Source organism: Vipera berus, assembly GCF_964194415.1.
Source record: "Vipera berus genome assembly, chromosome: 3".
NCBI classification, from domain to species: domain Eukaryota; kingdom Metazoa; phylum Chordata; class Lepidosauria; order Squamata; family Viperidae; genus Vipera; species Vipera berus.
In genome coordinates this window covers 193,613,719-193,630,552 of record NC_138204.1, presented here as the reverse complement: position 1 = coordinate 193,630,552, position 16,834 = coordinate 193,613,719, and the positions used below count along the sequence as shown (strand labels likewise).

General features: G+C 40.6%; 1 protein-coding gene across 1 annotated transcript in view; it reads left to right on the top strand.

Annotated features, from left to right (window-relative positions):
* Positions 1 to 16,834, top strand: part of RGS22 (regulator of G protein signaling 22) — a gene marked incomplete at both ends in the record, with an annotated part of 79,636 nt that overhangs the window by 15,112 nt on the left and 47,690 nt on the right. Inside the window, 7 exons of the mRNA XM_081325618.1 lie at positions 1,298 to 1,383; positions 2,535 to 2,700; positions 4,872 to 5,016; positions 9,335 to 9,403; positions 11,344 to 12,001; positions 12,675 to 12,836; positions 16,280 to 16,460. Coding sequence (XP_081181744.1) covers positions 1,298 to 1,383; positions 2,535 to 2,700; positions 4,872 to 5,016; positions 9,335 to 9,403; positions 11,344 to 12,001; positions 12,675 to 12,836; positions 16,280 to 16,460 — 1,467 coding nt within the window. The remainder of the gene's footprint in view (positions 1 to 1,297; positions 1,384 to 2,534; positions 2,701 to 4,871; positions 5,017 to 9,334; positions 9,404 to 11,343; positions 12,002 to 12,674; positions 12,837 to 16,279; positions 16,461 to 16,834) is intronic.

Sequence of the window (16,834 nt, the reverse complement as noted above, 5' to 3'; positions counted from 1 at the left end):
TAATATGAGAAATATGACTTTGGCATGTCTTATTTTCTCATGGATACAGAGACAAAAGCATGGAATTTGTTTTGAGCATAAATAAGTACAAATGTATTTGATTACATCCAGAAATACTGGCTAAAGTAAAGAAGCCATGTTCAGCCTTTCCAGAAACCATTATCAGTAAGCCACAAGAGGAAAGACAACTTCTAGCAAGAAAGAACAATTTTATGCTACTCTATCAAAATGTATTTTATGGCAGGATCAGAATGTTTATGTCACAGGATGCCAGAGGATATCATTCCAGTACAATTCCATAAAAATGAATTCTAAGAAACAGGTCTTTTTTCAGATTCCATACTTTGCTTAGGGAGCATTGTTTTGCTCAGGGAATGAATCCTGACAAGCAGTCTTTCTTACTGTGGGATTCTTGATGCTCTTTGACCTTGGTTGTTTTCTTCCAGACATTTCATTACCCAACTAGATAACATCACCAGTGCTACTGATGATGTTACACTGATGGTTTTCCTTAGTTGGGAAACATCAGCAAAAAAACCAACCAAGTTTGAGAGCACCAAGCACCCCTGACCTACAAGTATTTTCTTCTATAGGTACACATATGGGTATCAAACGCTTCAGACAGCATGCAAATAGGATAAATTTGCATTTAGGCAAGCCTCAGCCAAAGAACAAGTATTTCTTTCTGTGTGAATGCCTACTAGATCATGATCTGCCCACCAGTGTCAGATACAAACCTCCAATTAACTGCACAGCTTGATAGAAGCAGCATTGATGATGTCACCTAGTTGAGTAATGAAATATCTTGTGTGATGTTTCTAGGATCCGCTGAGCTCCTACAAAGAGTTTGGAAATTATTGGATTATACCATCCTCTTTGTTAATAATACAGCAAATAAAACTTAAAAGGTAAAGGTAAAGGTTCCCCTGCACATGCGTGCTAGTCGTTTCCAACTTTACGGGCTGGTGCTCATCTCTGTTTCAAAGCTGAAGAGCCAGCGCTTGTCCGAGGATGTCTCCATGGTCATGTGGCCGGCATGACTAGATGCCAAAGGTGCATGGAACGCTGTTACCTTCCCACCATAGTGGTCCCTATTTTTCTACTTGCATTTTTACATGCTTTCGAACTGCTAGGTTGGCAGAAGCTGGGACGAGTAACAGGCACTCACTCTGTTACGTGGCACTCGGGATTTGACCCGCCAAACTGCCAACCTTCTGATCGACAAGCTCAGCGTCCTAACCCACTGAGCCACCGTGTCCCTAAATAAAACTTAAAGAACATTATTTTCTTTTGTTAGAGTCTGAACCGAGAACAAGCTATTGAATGGATTAAAAAGAAAAGATTTCCAGCATTTTTAGAGAGCGATTGCTACTTTGAATACAGGTATTTTGACTTCTAATTAGAATCTAAGTTTTAAAGCTGCAAGTTTCTCTCAAAAACAGTAACAGAAACTGGATTTTTGGGCCATATATATATATATAATTTTAATGGCTTATGAGAATAATAGCAATGAAACTGACATTATTTTTATAGCTTCTCACTATGTCACTTTTATAAGCAATCATGTGTGACTAAAAAGTCATGGTCTATATTTAAGTATTAGTGTGATTAATTTAAGCATATCTTGCATTATATCTCATTTTACCAAATTTTTACCTCATTTGGTAAGTATATTAATATATCTGCTCTTAAAAATGGAAGTATTGGCAGCATTTAAGGAAGACATGGTATAATCCTTTTGTTACAGGGAAAATATTATTGGCAAATATTGTGTCCTTTCCCCCCTCCCCCATCCATATAACAAGATGCAGTTCAGTGGTGAGAAAAGCACTTAGGCAGGAAAAAACAAATGCATAGGTACAGAATAGGTGGTACCTGGCTCAATAGCCATAACTGCAAGATGGATCTGAGTGTCCTTAAGTGAAGCACCATTTAATATGAACCAGTGGTGTTCTGCAGCTGTGAAATAAGTCTATGTGAGTTCTGGATCTCATTTTTTAAAAATGAGTGATTCAGCTGTGAGACCATGTGGGGGTCAGAAGAACTAAGACTGTAGCTTCTTCACAAATCTGGATCAATTAAATGTAGTGTCTTCAGGCTGCACCCTAGCAGTACTGACTAGCTGTAAGGGCTGAAGCTGATAAGGATCCAATGCAGCTCAGGGCAAAGAGATGGAGAGAAAGAAATAGTGTAAATCTTGAACAAATGCATTACAATTGACAAGGCTTGAAAAAGAATGGCAAAGAATCCAGTAACCTGAAAAAGCAGGAAGAAAGACTCTTGAAGTTTCTACTGCTAGTTCCTAAATGCAGGAGTGACTTTCTTGACAGATTTCTAGATGAACCTAATCTGAAGTCTGCTGATACCCTTCAACACATTTAAACTCTGAATAGCATTAAATTACTGTATAGACATAATGAATTAAGACAAGGTCTCTGAGGTTTTGGTTTCTTTAAAAGAGCAGTAGTTTTGTTGATATTAATATTATCTGGGTAACCTTAAATTACTTTATGCTATTTGTCACCTCCCTGTAGATTAGCTAAACTTATTTCACAGGTGGAATGGAGCAAAACTGGGATCAGTTTTGTTATAGACAAAACCTATTATCCTTGGTTCTCAAAAAGTCCACCCTCCATAGAAAGCCCTGAAGAAAGTGAAGATGACTTGATTATGAAAAGGTTCTACGTTTCTCTTGGCCAGGTAAAATACATTGAGTGTTATAAATAAGAGTATTCTGTGTAGAATAAAGTAAAAGTGGGAGGTTTATTTCTCTCTGGTTCAAGTCGATGTGTTACCCATCAGGGTGACAACTAGAAGATATTACAGTCTCCCATATGAAAATCATACCTGTATATGTTCAAACACAGTGGCTGAATCTGTATCTCACATTTCACTAAAATGCCCACTTTCATGCACATTCATTATCAGAATTTATAACCCCAAATTATTAGGAACTTTAATTTCCCTCATCATACGAGGAGATCAGTATTTTCTTTTAAGTGACCAATGTTTGGATGTTCCAAGGACAGCAGCAAAAGTTCTGTCTGTAGCATTAGCCTATAAATTTCTTATAGTAGAGTGGTGCCTCCTCCTTGGATTTGGCTGACTTGGTTTTATGTCTTTTTTAAGCATCCATTTTCATTGCTGTGTATGTTTTAATGTATGTCTCAGATTACAGAGCAGTAAATAAGATATTATTTTTTTAAATAAAAAATGAGATGTAGAGGGGCATGGAATATAAATGTATCCTTCTTAATATTCCCATTTTCTCACTAGTTGATGCCTACTGTCAGTGCTTTTTTTGTAAAAGAAAAGTGCTGGAACTCACACATGTCATACAACCCGCCTTGCCTACCCTACAAGGTTCCATCGAAAAAAGTTGCCGGAACTCCATTCTGAGCGTTCTATGAGAAAAAAAGCCTTGCCTACTGTTTATTTTATTCATGTTACCACCCTAAGGAAGGTGTTAAGATGAGAGAGAATGACTGGCACTATCCTTACCTGGGGATTTCCTAGCTCAGACATGTCAAACACAAGGCCCGGGGGCCAGATCCGGCCCGTGAAGCCATCCTGGAAACAGTGAGGAAGCGGCCCCCACTGCCTTGGCCCTGGCCCAGAGACCCTCCTTTTGCCAGAGACCCTCAGATCTGTCCCACTCCTGCCCAGGCCCCCATAGGCACCCTTGATGAGAACGATGTAGAGCTGGCCACGCCCACCTAGTAGGCCATATGCACTCTAGCCACACCCACCCAGTAGGCCACGCCCACCCTGGCCATACTTCCCCTCCCCCCCGAGGGCAACCGCAATGCTGATGCGGCCCTCAATGAAATTGAGTTTGACACTCCTGTCCTAGCTGAATAGAGTTTTGAATGAAGGTTTCCTCAGTCTAGCACACTACTAACAGTAGAAAACGTAGAGGAACTACAAGTGTTCTGAAGCCTCTCTCCCTCAATGTCTACATGACAAACTTTGAAAAAAATCTTAAGTTAACTTCTCATGCCAGGAGGGTATTATAAAGGAGGCAGTTGGGGATCAAAGGACAACCTTCTTTTCCCTACCTGTCTCCCTCTTCTTCTTTACTTCCTCTTTTACCACTTGGGGCTCTGAGGAATTCTCTTTGCTGTGCCAGCTGTTATTGTGAAAACTGAATCTCTTTTCTAACTTTAACATATCTAGAAGAAGAGGGGGAGAAAAAGGGAACATGTGAAAAAGTGAGAAAGAAGAGCGCAAAGAATCTGATGGACCAGCACAACTGTAGCCCTGTCCCTTTCGTCCCATCCACTAACAAATGCAGGTTGTCCAACCGTGGAATAGAGTTCCCAAGAGAGCATCCACAAGTGACTGTGTTCTTCCATACAAAAAGTTCATTCCTGCAATAACTCCAAAGTCGACTAGTTTTTACATTGTTATGAAACACAGTTTCTCTTTTTTCTTCTTTTGCTTGGATCCTGGACATTTCAATAACTACACAACAGGGATTTTTTCCAATTAGATCAGATAGCCCTGGAGGAAAAAAAAACCTATCAGTTTTCATTCTGACTACACTAAGGCTTTTGGACTGAATATCAGTTTATTGGGTGCATAAGTGAGATAAAAATTAATAAAATTAATTAAAACATTTTTATTGATAACGAGTAGCAGATTTGCCCATTTTTGCCTGATAGAAACCATGGCATAAATGTATTAATTGGTAACTACTTACTGTATTTATTTTTACTTGACTTGATTGGGATATAGTGTACTTAAATGATTTCCTTACCTTATGTCACATATTCCTTTGGATTTTTGTATCCAACATTTCTCCTTTCAAATCTGCCACTTGTCTTCTCCATTTAATTTATAAATAAACCACCAAATGTTTTATTCAATAGGCTACTGTTACTCAGACACAGGATTGGTTTACCCTAGCCAAGCAAAGTCAGAACATGATCACTACTGATTCTATTACCCGTCCTGTGACATCTTCTCATGTTCGTTTTGTAACTGATCCTCCAAAGTCATTGCCTACAAGTGAAGGTAATATTAACCATTGGAAATTATATGTGAGGGTGGTAGACAAGGATGGATGAACAATTGGGCAGCCTTACAAACTAAATCAATCAACCAGTCTATCAGTGTTGTTTTTTCCAACTTGTTCTATTTCATCTTTTTATAAAAAAGGACATTATTTTTCTTCTGAGTCCTTCAACCTATTCTTTCTCCTTTTCACCACTTTGCAAGAACTTGTTGATCGCCTTTCATGAATTTTTAGGGACAAGTGAGATAAATTCTCCTTAATCACAACTACTATTATTTCTGTGCAGCCTTAATGGAGAACCTTAATCTAGGAAGAAGGCCATAATGTAGTAATTGTTTATATACTAAATGATGTAGCTGTTGTGCATACCTTACTGATACTAATTGAGAAACCTCCATGGAAACATGCAATTAGGGATAGAATGAGGACAGGGTGAGATGACAATGCAGATAGCATCAGGAAAGTGAGATGTAGCATCAGATTTTCTGTTTTTTTAGTTTTATCATGGTTTGTTTTAATATATATATGGTGGTCTTTAAGATGGGTGGCTACACAAATGTTTTAAATAAATGAATAAATAAAATTAGTAATTTTATAAATATTCTCCGCGGAGCTCCGGGAGATGAAGCGTCGGAAACGGGGCCTAGAGAGCTGCTGGAGGTCCAGCCGATCCGAATCCGACCGGTTGCGGTTAAGAACCTATATTAGGTCTTATCTCGCAGCGATGAGGGCAGCGAGGTGCAATTACTTCTCTGCCCTCATCACGTCCGCAGATAATCGCCCGGCCGCCCTGTTTAGGGTGACTCGCTCCCTCCTTAATCAGGAGGTGAGGGAGGATCCCTTGCAGGGTCATGCCGAGGAGTTTGGTCAACATCTGTCGGATAAAATCGCTCGGATTCGGACCGGTTTGGACTCCAGCTGGGCAGAGTCGGACGATCAGGACACGGGCGGTCTTGTCAATGTTATCTGGGAGGAGTTTGATTCTGTGACCCCTGATGAAGTGGACAGGATTATGGGGAGGTTGAGCTCCACCACATGTTTATTGGATCCGTGCCCTTCCTGGCTGGTTTATGCAGCCAGGGAGAGGACACGAGGCTGGTTCCAGGCGGTGATATCTGCTTCTTTGAGTGAGGGTAATTTCCCCACCGTCTTGAAGGAGGCGGTGGTGAGACCTCTCCTCAAGAAGCCTGCCTTGGACCCAGCTGTCTTGAACAACTTTCGTCCAGTCTCCAGCCTTCGCTTTCTTGCGAAGGTTGTTGAGAGTGTGGTGGCGCATCAGCTCCCTCTGGTCCTGGATGAAGCGGATTATCTGGACCCGTACCAATCGGGTTTCAGGCCCGGGTACAGCACGGAGACGGCATTGGTCGCTCTGGTGAATGATCTCTGGAGGGCCCGGGATAGGGGATATTCCTCTGTCCTGGTCCTATTAGACCTCTCGGCGGCTTTCGATACCATCGACCATGGTATCCTGCTGCGGCGTCTCAGGGGATTGGGAGTGGGAGGCACAGTTCTTCGGTGGTTCTCCTCCTATCTCCTGGGACGTTCGCAGTCGGTGTTGGCAGGGGGGCAGAGATCGGCCCCTAGGTCTCTCGTTTGTGGAGTCCCTCAGGGTTTGGTTCTCTCGCCTCTCCTGTTCAACATCTACATGAAACCGCTGGGTGAGATCATTCGTGGTTTTGGAGTTGGGTATCATCAATATGCTGATGATACCCAACTTTTCATTTCGACCCCAAACCACCCCAGTGATGCCCTCGCTGTGATGTCCCGTTGCCTGGAGGCGGTTCGGGTCTGGATGGGGAGGAACAGACTTCAACTCAACCCTGACAAGACTGAGTGGCTGTACATTCCGGCATCCCGGGACATTCAAAACGTTCCATCACTTTCTATGGGGGTGAGTCTTTACCCCCCGTAGATAGGGCTCGCAACTTGGGAGTCCTCCTGGATGCACGGCTTACCTTAGAAGATCATGTAGTAGCCGTGACCAGGGGGGCTTTCACACAGGTTCGCCTGGTGCGGCAGTTGCAGCCCTATCTAGACCGGGATGCCCTGTGTACGGTCACTCATGCGCTCGTGACCTCTCGTCTTGACTATTGCAATGCTCTCTACATGGGGCTTCCCTTGAAGACCACTCGGAGGCTCCAACTGGTACAGAATGCGGCCGCGAGAGTTGTCTTGGGAGTTTCCCGGTACTCCCATGTTACACCTTTGCTCCGCGAGCTGCATTGGTTACCAGTTGTCTTCCGGGTGAGGTTCAAGGTCTTAGTGATGGTTTTTAAGTACTTACATGGCATGGGTCCGGAATACCTCGGGGACCACCTGCTGCCGGCGTCGACTCCCCTCCGCCCCGTGCGTTCCCACAGAGAGGGCCTCCTCAGGGTGCCTCCAGTCAGAGAATGTCGGCTGGTGGCCCCCAGGGGGAGGGCCTTCTCTGTGGGCTCTCCGGCTTTGTGGAACCAGCTGCCGGTTGAGCTCCGGATGGCACCGGATCTCCGCTCCTTCCGGCGCGGGTTAAAGACCCATTTATCTAATACAGTGACTTTGGACAGCTTAGAATATAATAAGGATTAAAAAGTGCAAAAAACAATTCAAGTTTAGAATAGAAAGTTAAAAATCAAAATGAAAAAGAGAAGATGATGAGAATCCTCTCTATCCTGTGAACCACCCCAATGTAGAGGGCCCCTGTTGGGGCCCCAGGCCAAACAGCAGAGCCAAATGTTTAGGCTCTTCTGAAAGGTCAGGAGTGTGGGGTCAGATCTCACCTGTGATGGGAGAACATTCCAGAATTTGGGGGCCACAGCAGAAAAGGATTTTCTCCTGGAACCCGCCAGCTGAAATTGACTGATGAGATCCAAAGAAGGCCCTTTCCACTGAAACGAGTGAAGTGGGTTAAGTCCAACAGGGTAAGGTGGTTCCTCAGATACTCTGGGCCCATTGTCAATAGTCACAAATTGAAATCCACTCTGTTTGAGTTGCAAATAGAAAAGAAGTTTATTAGACTTCGCAACAAAGTCTAAAAAGTAATGGTTTGCAAAGCCAAACGTGGTGGATTCAGGAAGGCAACAATGCAATGTAGCCAAGCACTGAACCACACCCCAAATTCCAAAATCATATATTATTATACATCCTATTGTGGCACCCCATTTCCTCCCCCATGGCCCCATTGGCTTAGGCTTTGGAAGTTACAATCTATCAGAAGTGCCTAAACAGAATACATTATCTCTGCCCCTGTTTGCTTACATTATACTAATAAGATCCCTCCCCTACTATCCTGTTTACTCAGACCATACAGTGTATGTACATGCTTATCAATTCTAGAGGAGAGATGTCTCCCATCTTCTACACCTGCCAGGGGTACCAGGCACCAGAAGGTACTTAAAAACAATTCCTAGATGGTGACTCAAACTGGGCCCCATGGTAACTCCTGTTCTCCCCCTCCCTCCACTTGAGGCTTGTATTTTTCCCCATATACTCAAAGCATCTACTCAGGCAATTGATTATAAAATGATTATTATAAAATATGATTACATGATAACACTAAAAGCATATATATTTTTATTTTTAAATTTCCTCGCTACTTCCAGTTATTTTCCACACCATGACATAAAGGGCTAAAGGTAATGATCACCTGGAATTGGACCTGGAAGCAAACTGGCAAACAATACAGCTCGCATCTCACTGGTGTCATATGTTGCATCCGAGAGGTCTCCAGAACTATCTGCACTGCAGTGTTCTGTACCAGTTGTAGCTTATGAATATTCTTCAAGAGTAGCCCTATGCAGAGTGTGTTGCAGTAATCCAATTGAGAAATAACCAGGGCATGAGTGACTATGCACAGGGTCTCACAAAAGGATGTAATTGGCATACAACATGAAGTTACGCAAAGAGTCTTCTAGCCATGACTGCCATCTGCTCAGAGCAGGATTTTTGAGTCCAGGAGAACCCCAGATTGCGTACTGGGTCTGTCTGGAGTAGTGCAACCCCATCCAGAACTAAGGATAATTAAATCCCCAAATCCCAGGGGCCTTTGAACCCACAGCCTCTCCATCACACCAGGGACTAGGCCTGTTGTCCCCCATCCAAACCCTACAGCCTCCAGGAACCATAATAGGGCAGCTACAGCATTACTTAGATCACCAGGGATGGAGATGTAAAGTTGGATATGTTCGGCATATTGATAATACCTCTCACCCCATGGTTTTGGATGATGTCACCCAGCCTTTCTCCCCTGTAATAGACATATTTCCTTCTCCTACCCATCTATTGTCCTCTTCCTCCCAATTCTTTCCTAACAATGTTACATTGCACATTTATCTTCAGATATAAAGTCTCAAGAACTGTATAGCTCTTCATCCATTGTTAATGCTGCTACTTGCGGTGGTCACTCAGGTAAGTAGTATTTGCTGTACGATGCATTTGCAGCAGGAAAGAACAAAATTTGAGGCATTAAGGCAAAATTTAGTCTTGCAAAGCTCCAAAGGATCGCAACAGGCATGTCACTCAGAAGACAGAGCCAACTGATTTTGCTCCTTTTTTTATTAATTACACCTTAAAACTGGGAATGGGAACAAGATGTTTCTAGAGACAATTTACCAGCTTTAAATCCTCTCCTATGGAGCAACAAACACTACTGAGATCACAATTGGGAAGACGGAATTTTGGGATGTGTTGATGGGTTACAAGAGCAATGGTTGGCTTCTCAGAAGACACTTGTTCCCATTCTTGAATGGTAAAAAAATACCAAAAATGAACTAAAATTGTGCTAACCACAGTCATTTTGAAATTTGAGGAGGGCTGAGGTTGGGACTGGAGCCAGGAGACTTCTGGAAGAAAAAACATTTCTTCCATTCTCAGTCAAAGTTTTGAATTTGGAAAAGTTAAGAAATGGTGCCACCAAAATTTTTCTGTTTTGCAACCAGATTTTATTAGTATGATTTGGAATGTTAGGTAGCTGCAGTAATGCTAGCTTCATTATTACTGGTTTATAAATTATGGCAGAAAAACTCTGCTTTTTATTGTACTTGCTCTAAAAATGTAGGGAAGTGGTATTTTTGCATTCTTGCGTTTACTTACAGAGTACCGAGCATGTCCATATTAATCCCCTGGCTTTCCTTACATGGTGTTCTTTAATTAATCCCTAAGGAATGTATATCATAAAAGTCCTTTCATTGTGTTTATTCAGGAACAGTATAGTAATGTGACGGGAAAATCTTGCAGCTGTAATGTAAGCACAGAATTGAAAAAATGAAGTGTAAGGGGCTTAAAATTAAGGTTTTTTAACAAACATTTTTCCCTTGAGAAGATACGTTACAAATTTAAGATTTTTTATGAGTATTTATGTTTATGGGCTGCATGATTTTTGGTAAATATAGAAGAGGAGCTAAAGATAAATAAGATAGCTCCTTGTATCCACACAGAAACACTGGCTTCAAACTAACATAGTTTGGGTGTTTTGGATCCATACAGGGGGCAAAACTGTACCTTTTCCTGTTCATGAAATGTTATGTTCATGAAATGGAAATGTTATGTTCCAGGCAAAATTGTGTGCCAGGATAAGCGATGGCAAACCTAAGAATATTAGCAGAGGAGGGAGACAGAGGGGAGATATTGGAGACATTGGTTGGTTGGCTTATTGGCTGGTTGGTGGGTAGAATATGCCAGGCTGTGACACCAACAGCAGCCGAGAGGGGTGTGGGTGGGAAACTGCTGGAAAGATAGTGGGAAAGAGCCCCTGTATGAGGGGGATGGGAGGTCAAGAAGTTTGATATATAAATTAAAATAGATAAACAAAAATTGTGGGCAGAAAGAGCACCAAATATTATGTTGTGGTGGGACTTGCTTGGAGAATAGTGGAAACAACCCACACTTGCCTACTGAACCCATCTAGACTTTATTTTGTCTAAATATTATATCAATAAAAGTTGACTAGGTGTTGACTCTGCTGAATTGCCTGGCCTCAAACTGTTTGGCCAAAACTCTGGAATATAATGGTTTCTTCTGAGTTCAAAAGAAAATATTGCTCCTGCCCCACTTTGTTTATTTATTTATTTTGCATACCTCTAGACATTCTTTTCTTTCGCATTCAGGCTGAAAAATAAATTCAGACATATATGATAGGAAACAAATTATGATGACTTGGTACAGTTCTTTGCTCTTATTGTAAAATAATATTAATTCAGCTACTCATAGTTAGGTTCTGATTTATAGAAATGTCTGAGGAAAGAAGCCATTTCTGGACCCTGAAATATGACAATTTTTATACACTTGAATTCACGTTTATGTTAGTATGTTGGTGGTCTTCGGAGGACTGATTTGTGGTTTTCATGCAGGATTTGAATCCAGAGTTAAGAAGAAGCCCAGCTTAACTGATGTCCCACTTCTTCAGAAGATAGAAGCCAGAAGGCGCAGAGATGAGGGTTATTCTTTGTCACTTCCCGATACTCCTTCACGTACATTATTAAGAGCATACTTAGGACAAGACTGGGATCTTACTCCTCAGGAGGGAAAGAGTAAAGACTTCACCCATTATCAAGAATTGGCATCTTTTCACACTTTGGATGAGTTTTCTTTTGCCTATGTTCAATATATACTAAAAAACTCTGTTACAGTAGTCACTGGTGAGCCACCTAAAGACAGTCCTTTTGACATCAATTTCGGTAAAATAACTAGAGTGTTTATATATGAGTTAGCAAGCAGTGAAAGGTCCATAGAGCCAGTCTTTGAAAAGTCTTCTTTTGTTGATGGAATGGTTGATGGAACAGTTGATGGAACGGATGTGAAGAGTGAAATTTCTGAAAAATCAGAAAAGAATAATACTGAAACCAGAGCTGCTTGGTGTGCTAGCCACAAGACGTATGACATTGGTAACAGACATGAATTTGAAAGATTTAAAAAATTCATCCGAGGAACTTTGGGAGAAAAATACTGGTGGCTTTGGATAGATATTGAACGACTGAAGGTCCTGAAGACTTTTAAAAGGCAGAAAAGGTATTTCCAGATTTTAATATAAAATGAACCTTTGGAGATGAAGATACTGAATGAGCTTAGTTGCTATTTTCATTTTGATTTATGGTTATTTGTCAGATCTTCCTTCTGACCAATTCATTTCCCATAACCACAACAAATTTGTTTTCCATATTTGCAGCAAAAAAAAAAACAACTACTAAAATTAAGCATGGCTCACTTTAATGCCTTGCTTAGCAATGGAATTTCTAGACCCAATTATGATTGTAAGTCAAAGACTACCTAGAAGCAGAAAAAGCAGGATAAATATGAAGGATATTCTTAAGTATAAAGCTGGTTATAAAGCATACAAGATTTCTCCCAGAAGACATCTTATTTGATATTTTAGTAACTAAGGAGTAAGGTAGCATTCCCCAAACTACTGAGCTTGAAATGTATTGGACCTACTTTTCGTGCTGGATATAAGTAATTGATGAAAATTCCAACTCAGCTTTTTGGAAAGCACCAGGATGGGAAGACTATTGTGACTAACTGTTCTAAATCCTGGCCTTTATTTTGTGAAAAAAGCCATCCCATCTTCTATTCTATGGAATTCCATTTAAAATGTAAAACAGCTTTACAGTTGGATGTCTTTTTCTGAATTATTACCCAGTTTTTATCTGTGCATATATTATGTTAATATTTTCCTTTATTCAAGACAGCTTGACCGGATGAAAAAATTATACCTGGCAAGCAATGGAGATTATTACCTGACCTTTGAAGTTCTTTTCAAGCTCAACCTGGTGGATGGTGATCAATGGAACGTGTATAATTTAATGTGCATTCAGTCTGAAGTAGTGAAACCTTTGCTTCTTTACTGGTAAAAGGATGAAATATTAGTACATTTAATTAAATTTGATTGCTTTTCTGAACTCTGTAGCTGTTGTGATAGGATAGAATAGGTGTAGAAATTATACTCTGCAAACCATTTGTTCTGATTTCCTAAATGGACCACTTAATCTGAGCAGAACAGGATAATAATTTATGATGAGATAAAGAATCTATTCATGATAGCGGTGGCTTAATTGATACAGTCAAAAAATAATGATTCAGGCAAAACCAATTAAACATTCCCAAAGACAATGTGTATATGATCACATAAAAATCATCATGATTAAAAGAGATTTGCCTGAATGTGATGACCTGTTCATCGCAGTATTGAACTCTGGCTTTCCTTATGGAAGTAGATCATATATCATTAGGAAAAAAATATTTATAGCTCAGAGTTGAACTGTGGGGTCCTTGGTGGTCTCTGAGCTTCGTTGTTTTTTTGCAGACATTTCATGACCCAAGTGGGTTACATCATCTGTATTGATGATGTTATCTAATAAAATAATGAAATATCTGCAAGAAAACAACCAAGCTCAGAGACCACCAAGGACTCTGTAGATCATGTAATTGAATCATCTGCATAAATTGCATGTTTGGATCTCATAATGCACTTATTTCATTCTAGCAACGTCATTTATTCATTCAGCTAATGCAAATGCAGCTAATCAGCTGGGAACAGGATGACTTGCCCAAGTGTATTTGTGTATTTCTTTTGAGATATTGACATTGGCTTCCCATCATTTTTCAAGTTTCTTTCAAGATATTACTTCTGATATATAGAATGCTCAGCCTAGTGAGGGCAGGCTTCAGGCTTGAATTCTATAATTAATTAATTAGAGCTAGTTGTAAAATAAAGCCACAAATAAGGTTCATTTGCAGTTTTGCTGTTCAAAAGCCATAAACGGGGATGATCTCCATATAGAAGAATAAATTTATATCTGAATTAATGCAGACCAGGGATTCTAGCAGCTCATTTGGGGAAGACTGGAGTATTTTCTTTGCCTAGCAGTTAGAAATCAACATTTCTTATTGAACTATTACGTATTAAGAGAAAAGAGAGCTAACTTTTTCAGCCCAGGAATTACACTTGTTTTTTTGTGTCCAATGAAGCTACTGGTGACAAAATGATGTCCCAGATTAAGATGGACTGAAAATTTTGTACATTTTAGTGGTGGAACTTTAACGAGTAAAATTGATGCCTGAAACCTTTTCAAAGTTTAAACCATTTGTTCCACTATTTTACTTACAACCTCAAAATGCTTCCGCCACCACAAGAAAAAAAGAGTTTCAAAAGTTGCATCTTTGTCTGTGGCTCTAGAGCAGGGCTTTTCAACCTTTTCACCCATTGTACCACTTTTAGGATATGGCAACATCCGAGTACCACCAGTCGCCTAGCAAGGTGCCAAAAACTTGATGTCCCAAAAAAAAAAAGGAAAAAAGTGATGAAGTACAGGTAGTACTCAACTTACAACAGTTCACTTAGTGACTGTTTGAAGTTACAATGGCACTGAAAAAAGTGCCCCCCAAGCCACAGCCGAGCAAGATACCTGCCTGACTGCCCGGCGGTGCTCTTCCTTCTGTCCGAGGTTTTCATTGTTGTGAGCATTTGTGTTGAGTATTGGCAGTGGGGGTGGGGTGGGTATTTGGTTTTTATTTCCCCCCCCCATCTGTTGGGTGGTTACAGCAGGTTTTGGTCATTTCACATGACCCTGGGACACTGTGACCATCATAAATATGCATCAGTTGCCAAGCATCTGAATGTAAATCACAAGACCCTGGAGATGCTGCAACATTCCAGCTGATCGGCACTTCTGGGCTCAGCAGAAGCGCCGGTATCAGCGCCGAGCTCCAGCTGTAGCTTGGCAGTGATCCTGACTCTTCTGCTGAGCCCTGACAGCCCTGAAGAAGTGCTGATCCTGGAGCTTTTGCTGAGCCCTGACAGCCCTGCAGCTCCAGCTGTCTCTCGCTCAGGCTTATGTGGTACTGCCACCAGTTCAACTCATTCCCCTCCCCTGCTACCACTTTTCTTGGATGGTCGCGTACCACCTACCAGGTGCCAATGTACCACAGGTGGTACCCGTACCACTGGTTGAAAAGCCCTGCTCTAGAGGGTTGGAGTCACAGACCGAAGGCTATCCTTTTATGATCTAGGGATCTGAATAACAGAACAGTATACTAGAATAACAGAATAACAGAACTGGAAGGGATCTTGGAGGCTCTGGTAGCCCTACCCCCTGCTCAACCCCTGTTCAACTGAAGAAGCTTCTTGGATGAGAAGCGAAATATTTTCAAAGAAATAACCAAGAAAGTCCAGTTGCCTTTTGGAAAAGCACCTTTGGGATGTCCAATCTCTTCTTAAAAACTTCCAGTATTGGAGCACCCACAATTTCTAGAGGCAAGCCGTTCCACTAAATAATTGTTCCCACTGGCAGAAAATTTCTCTGTCCATAATTCCTTTATTTTCATGATGTTATTCAAACGATAGTGTATAAAAATGATGACAGTGGGTTTTGCTTGATAGATTGAAGGTCTGAGTTCTTACAGTTCAAAAATGTAATCTTAAATCTCTCAGAAAAGAGGAATGTTGGTACGGTAAAGTAATAAAGGATAAAAGTCAAACAAACAAACAAACAGATACATTTCACAAAAATATTTTCAATCTTCTATGTCCCATATATGAAAGGTGAAACTAAAATGAAAAAAAAAACCAAATATGAAATGCCAAAAATAGGGATATCATAAACAAAAGCAACTCCAAATTATTTGATCAAGTTACTTGAAAATCTTTTTCTTTCTGGATGGATGGAAAAATGTTGATCCACTATATCTAGCACCATCTATATGCTTGAGCCATTTCTACTAACAATTGTTGACTAGAATGCCCTTGCTTTAAATGGTTTTGACTCCAAAGAGGGATATTTTTTCTTGTTTGAAGTCAAAGAGTTCCAGGCTTTGCTGGTTTCTATTAAGGCTGTTCTAAAAAATAATTTTAGGCGAATTCTAAAGTCTGATATATTTTATTTTGTGAGTTTTAGAAGTTTGGGGGGGGGTTGGAAAAGTTTCTTTGTGCTTTAATTTTTCATATAATAATTCTATTAGTTCTGTTGCCCTATTTTTCCTCCTCTTTATTTAGCATGTTTTATTTCTTAACCATTTTCTGATATGCAGGCAAACTGTTAATGTCTGTTAACTTCATGCTAACTGAAATTTATCTCGGAAAACAATCTGTGAGAATCTTTGAAAGAGGTCATAATAATTAAAACAGTTCACATTGTTAGGAATGGACAAAACAGTAGCTTCACAAGGAAAAGGGCAACAGTTTTATTTCATTAAGTTACAGTTTATGTTGTTCAGTCTTTTGACGATCATTTTTTGCTTTCTTTAAGCCCCCAAATATAATATCTAGCCATAACCAGTCTTTCTTTTTTTCAGGGGTCCCCGATTTTGTGTCACTCATAAAGCTGCCATTCAGGCCACTGTTACCAAGCTGAAAATCTGGCATGCTCGGCAACAAAAACCACGAACTGATGTGGATCCTTTCCCACAGATGGTGTCCCTGCTGCCCCTGAGGCCGAAATCTTGCATGCCAAAAATAACATCTCCATGTTATCAGGTATTGCTTGTTACATTGGCAAAAGAAAATAGTGTCTGTCTTGCCAATGTAAGAAACACTGAAGGAAAGACTGTAGGATTGAAAGGCTGGGCTTGCAAATAAGAGTAGAGTCATAATAAACTTATATAATGTATATAAGCTATGTAACGTAGTCTTGGAATACAGTCCCTCGACCTATGGCCGTAACTGACACCACTATTTTAATCGTAAATGATAGCAGTCATTAAGTGGGTCACCATATGACCCTGCTCGATTTTACAACCTTTATTGTGGTTGTAAGCAGAACACCAGAGTTGTTAAGCAAAGCCATTGTTCTCTATGGATTTTTTTTTGCCAGAAACTGGAAGTAGTCCTTGGTTTCTGGAAGAAAATGT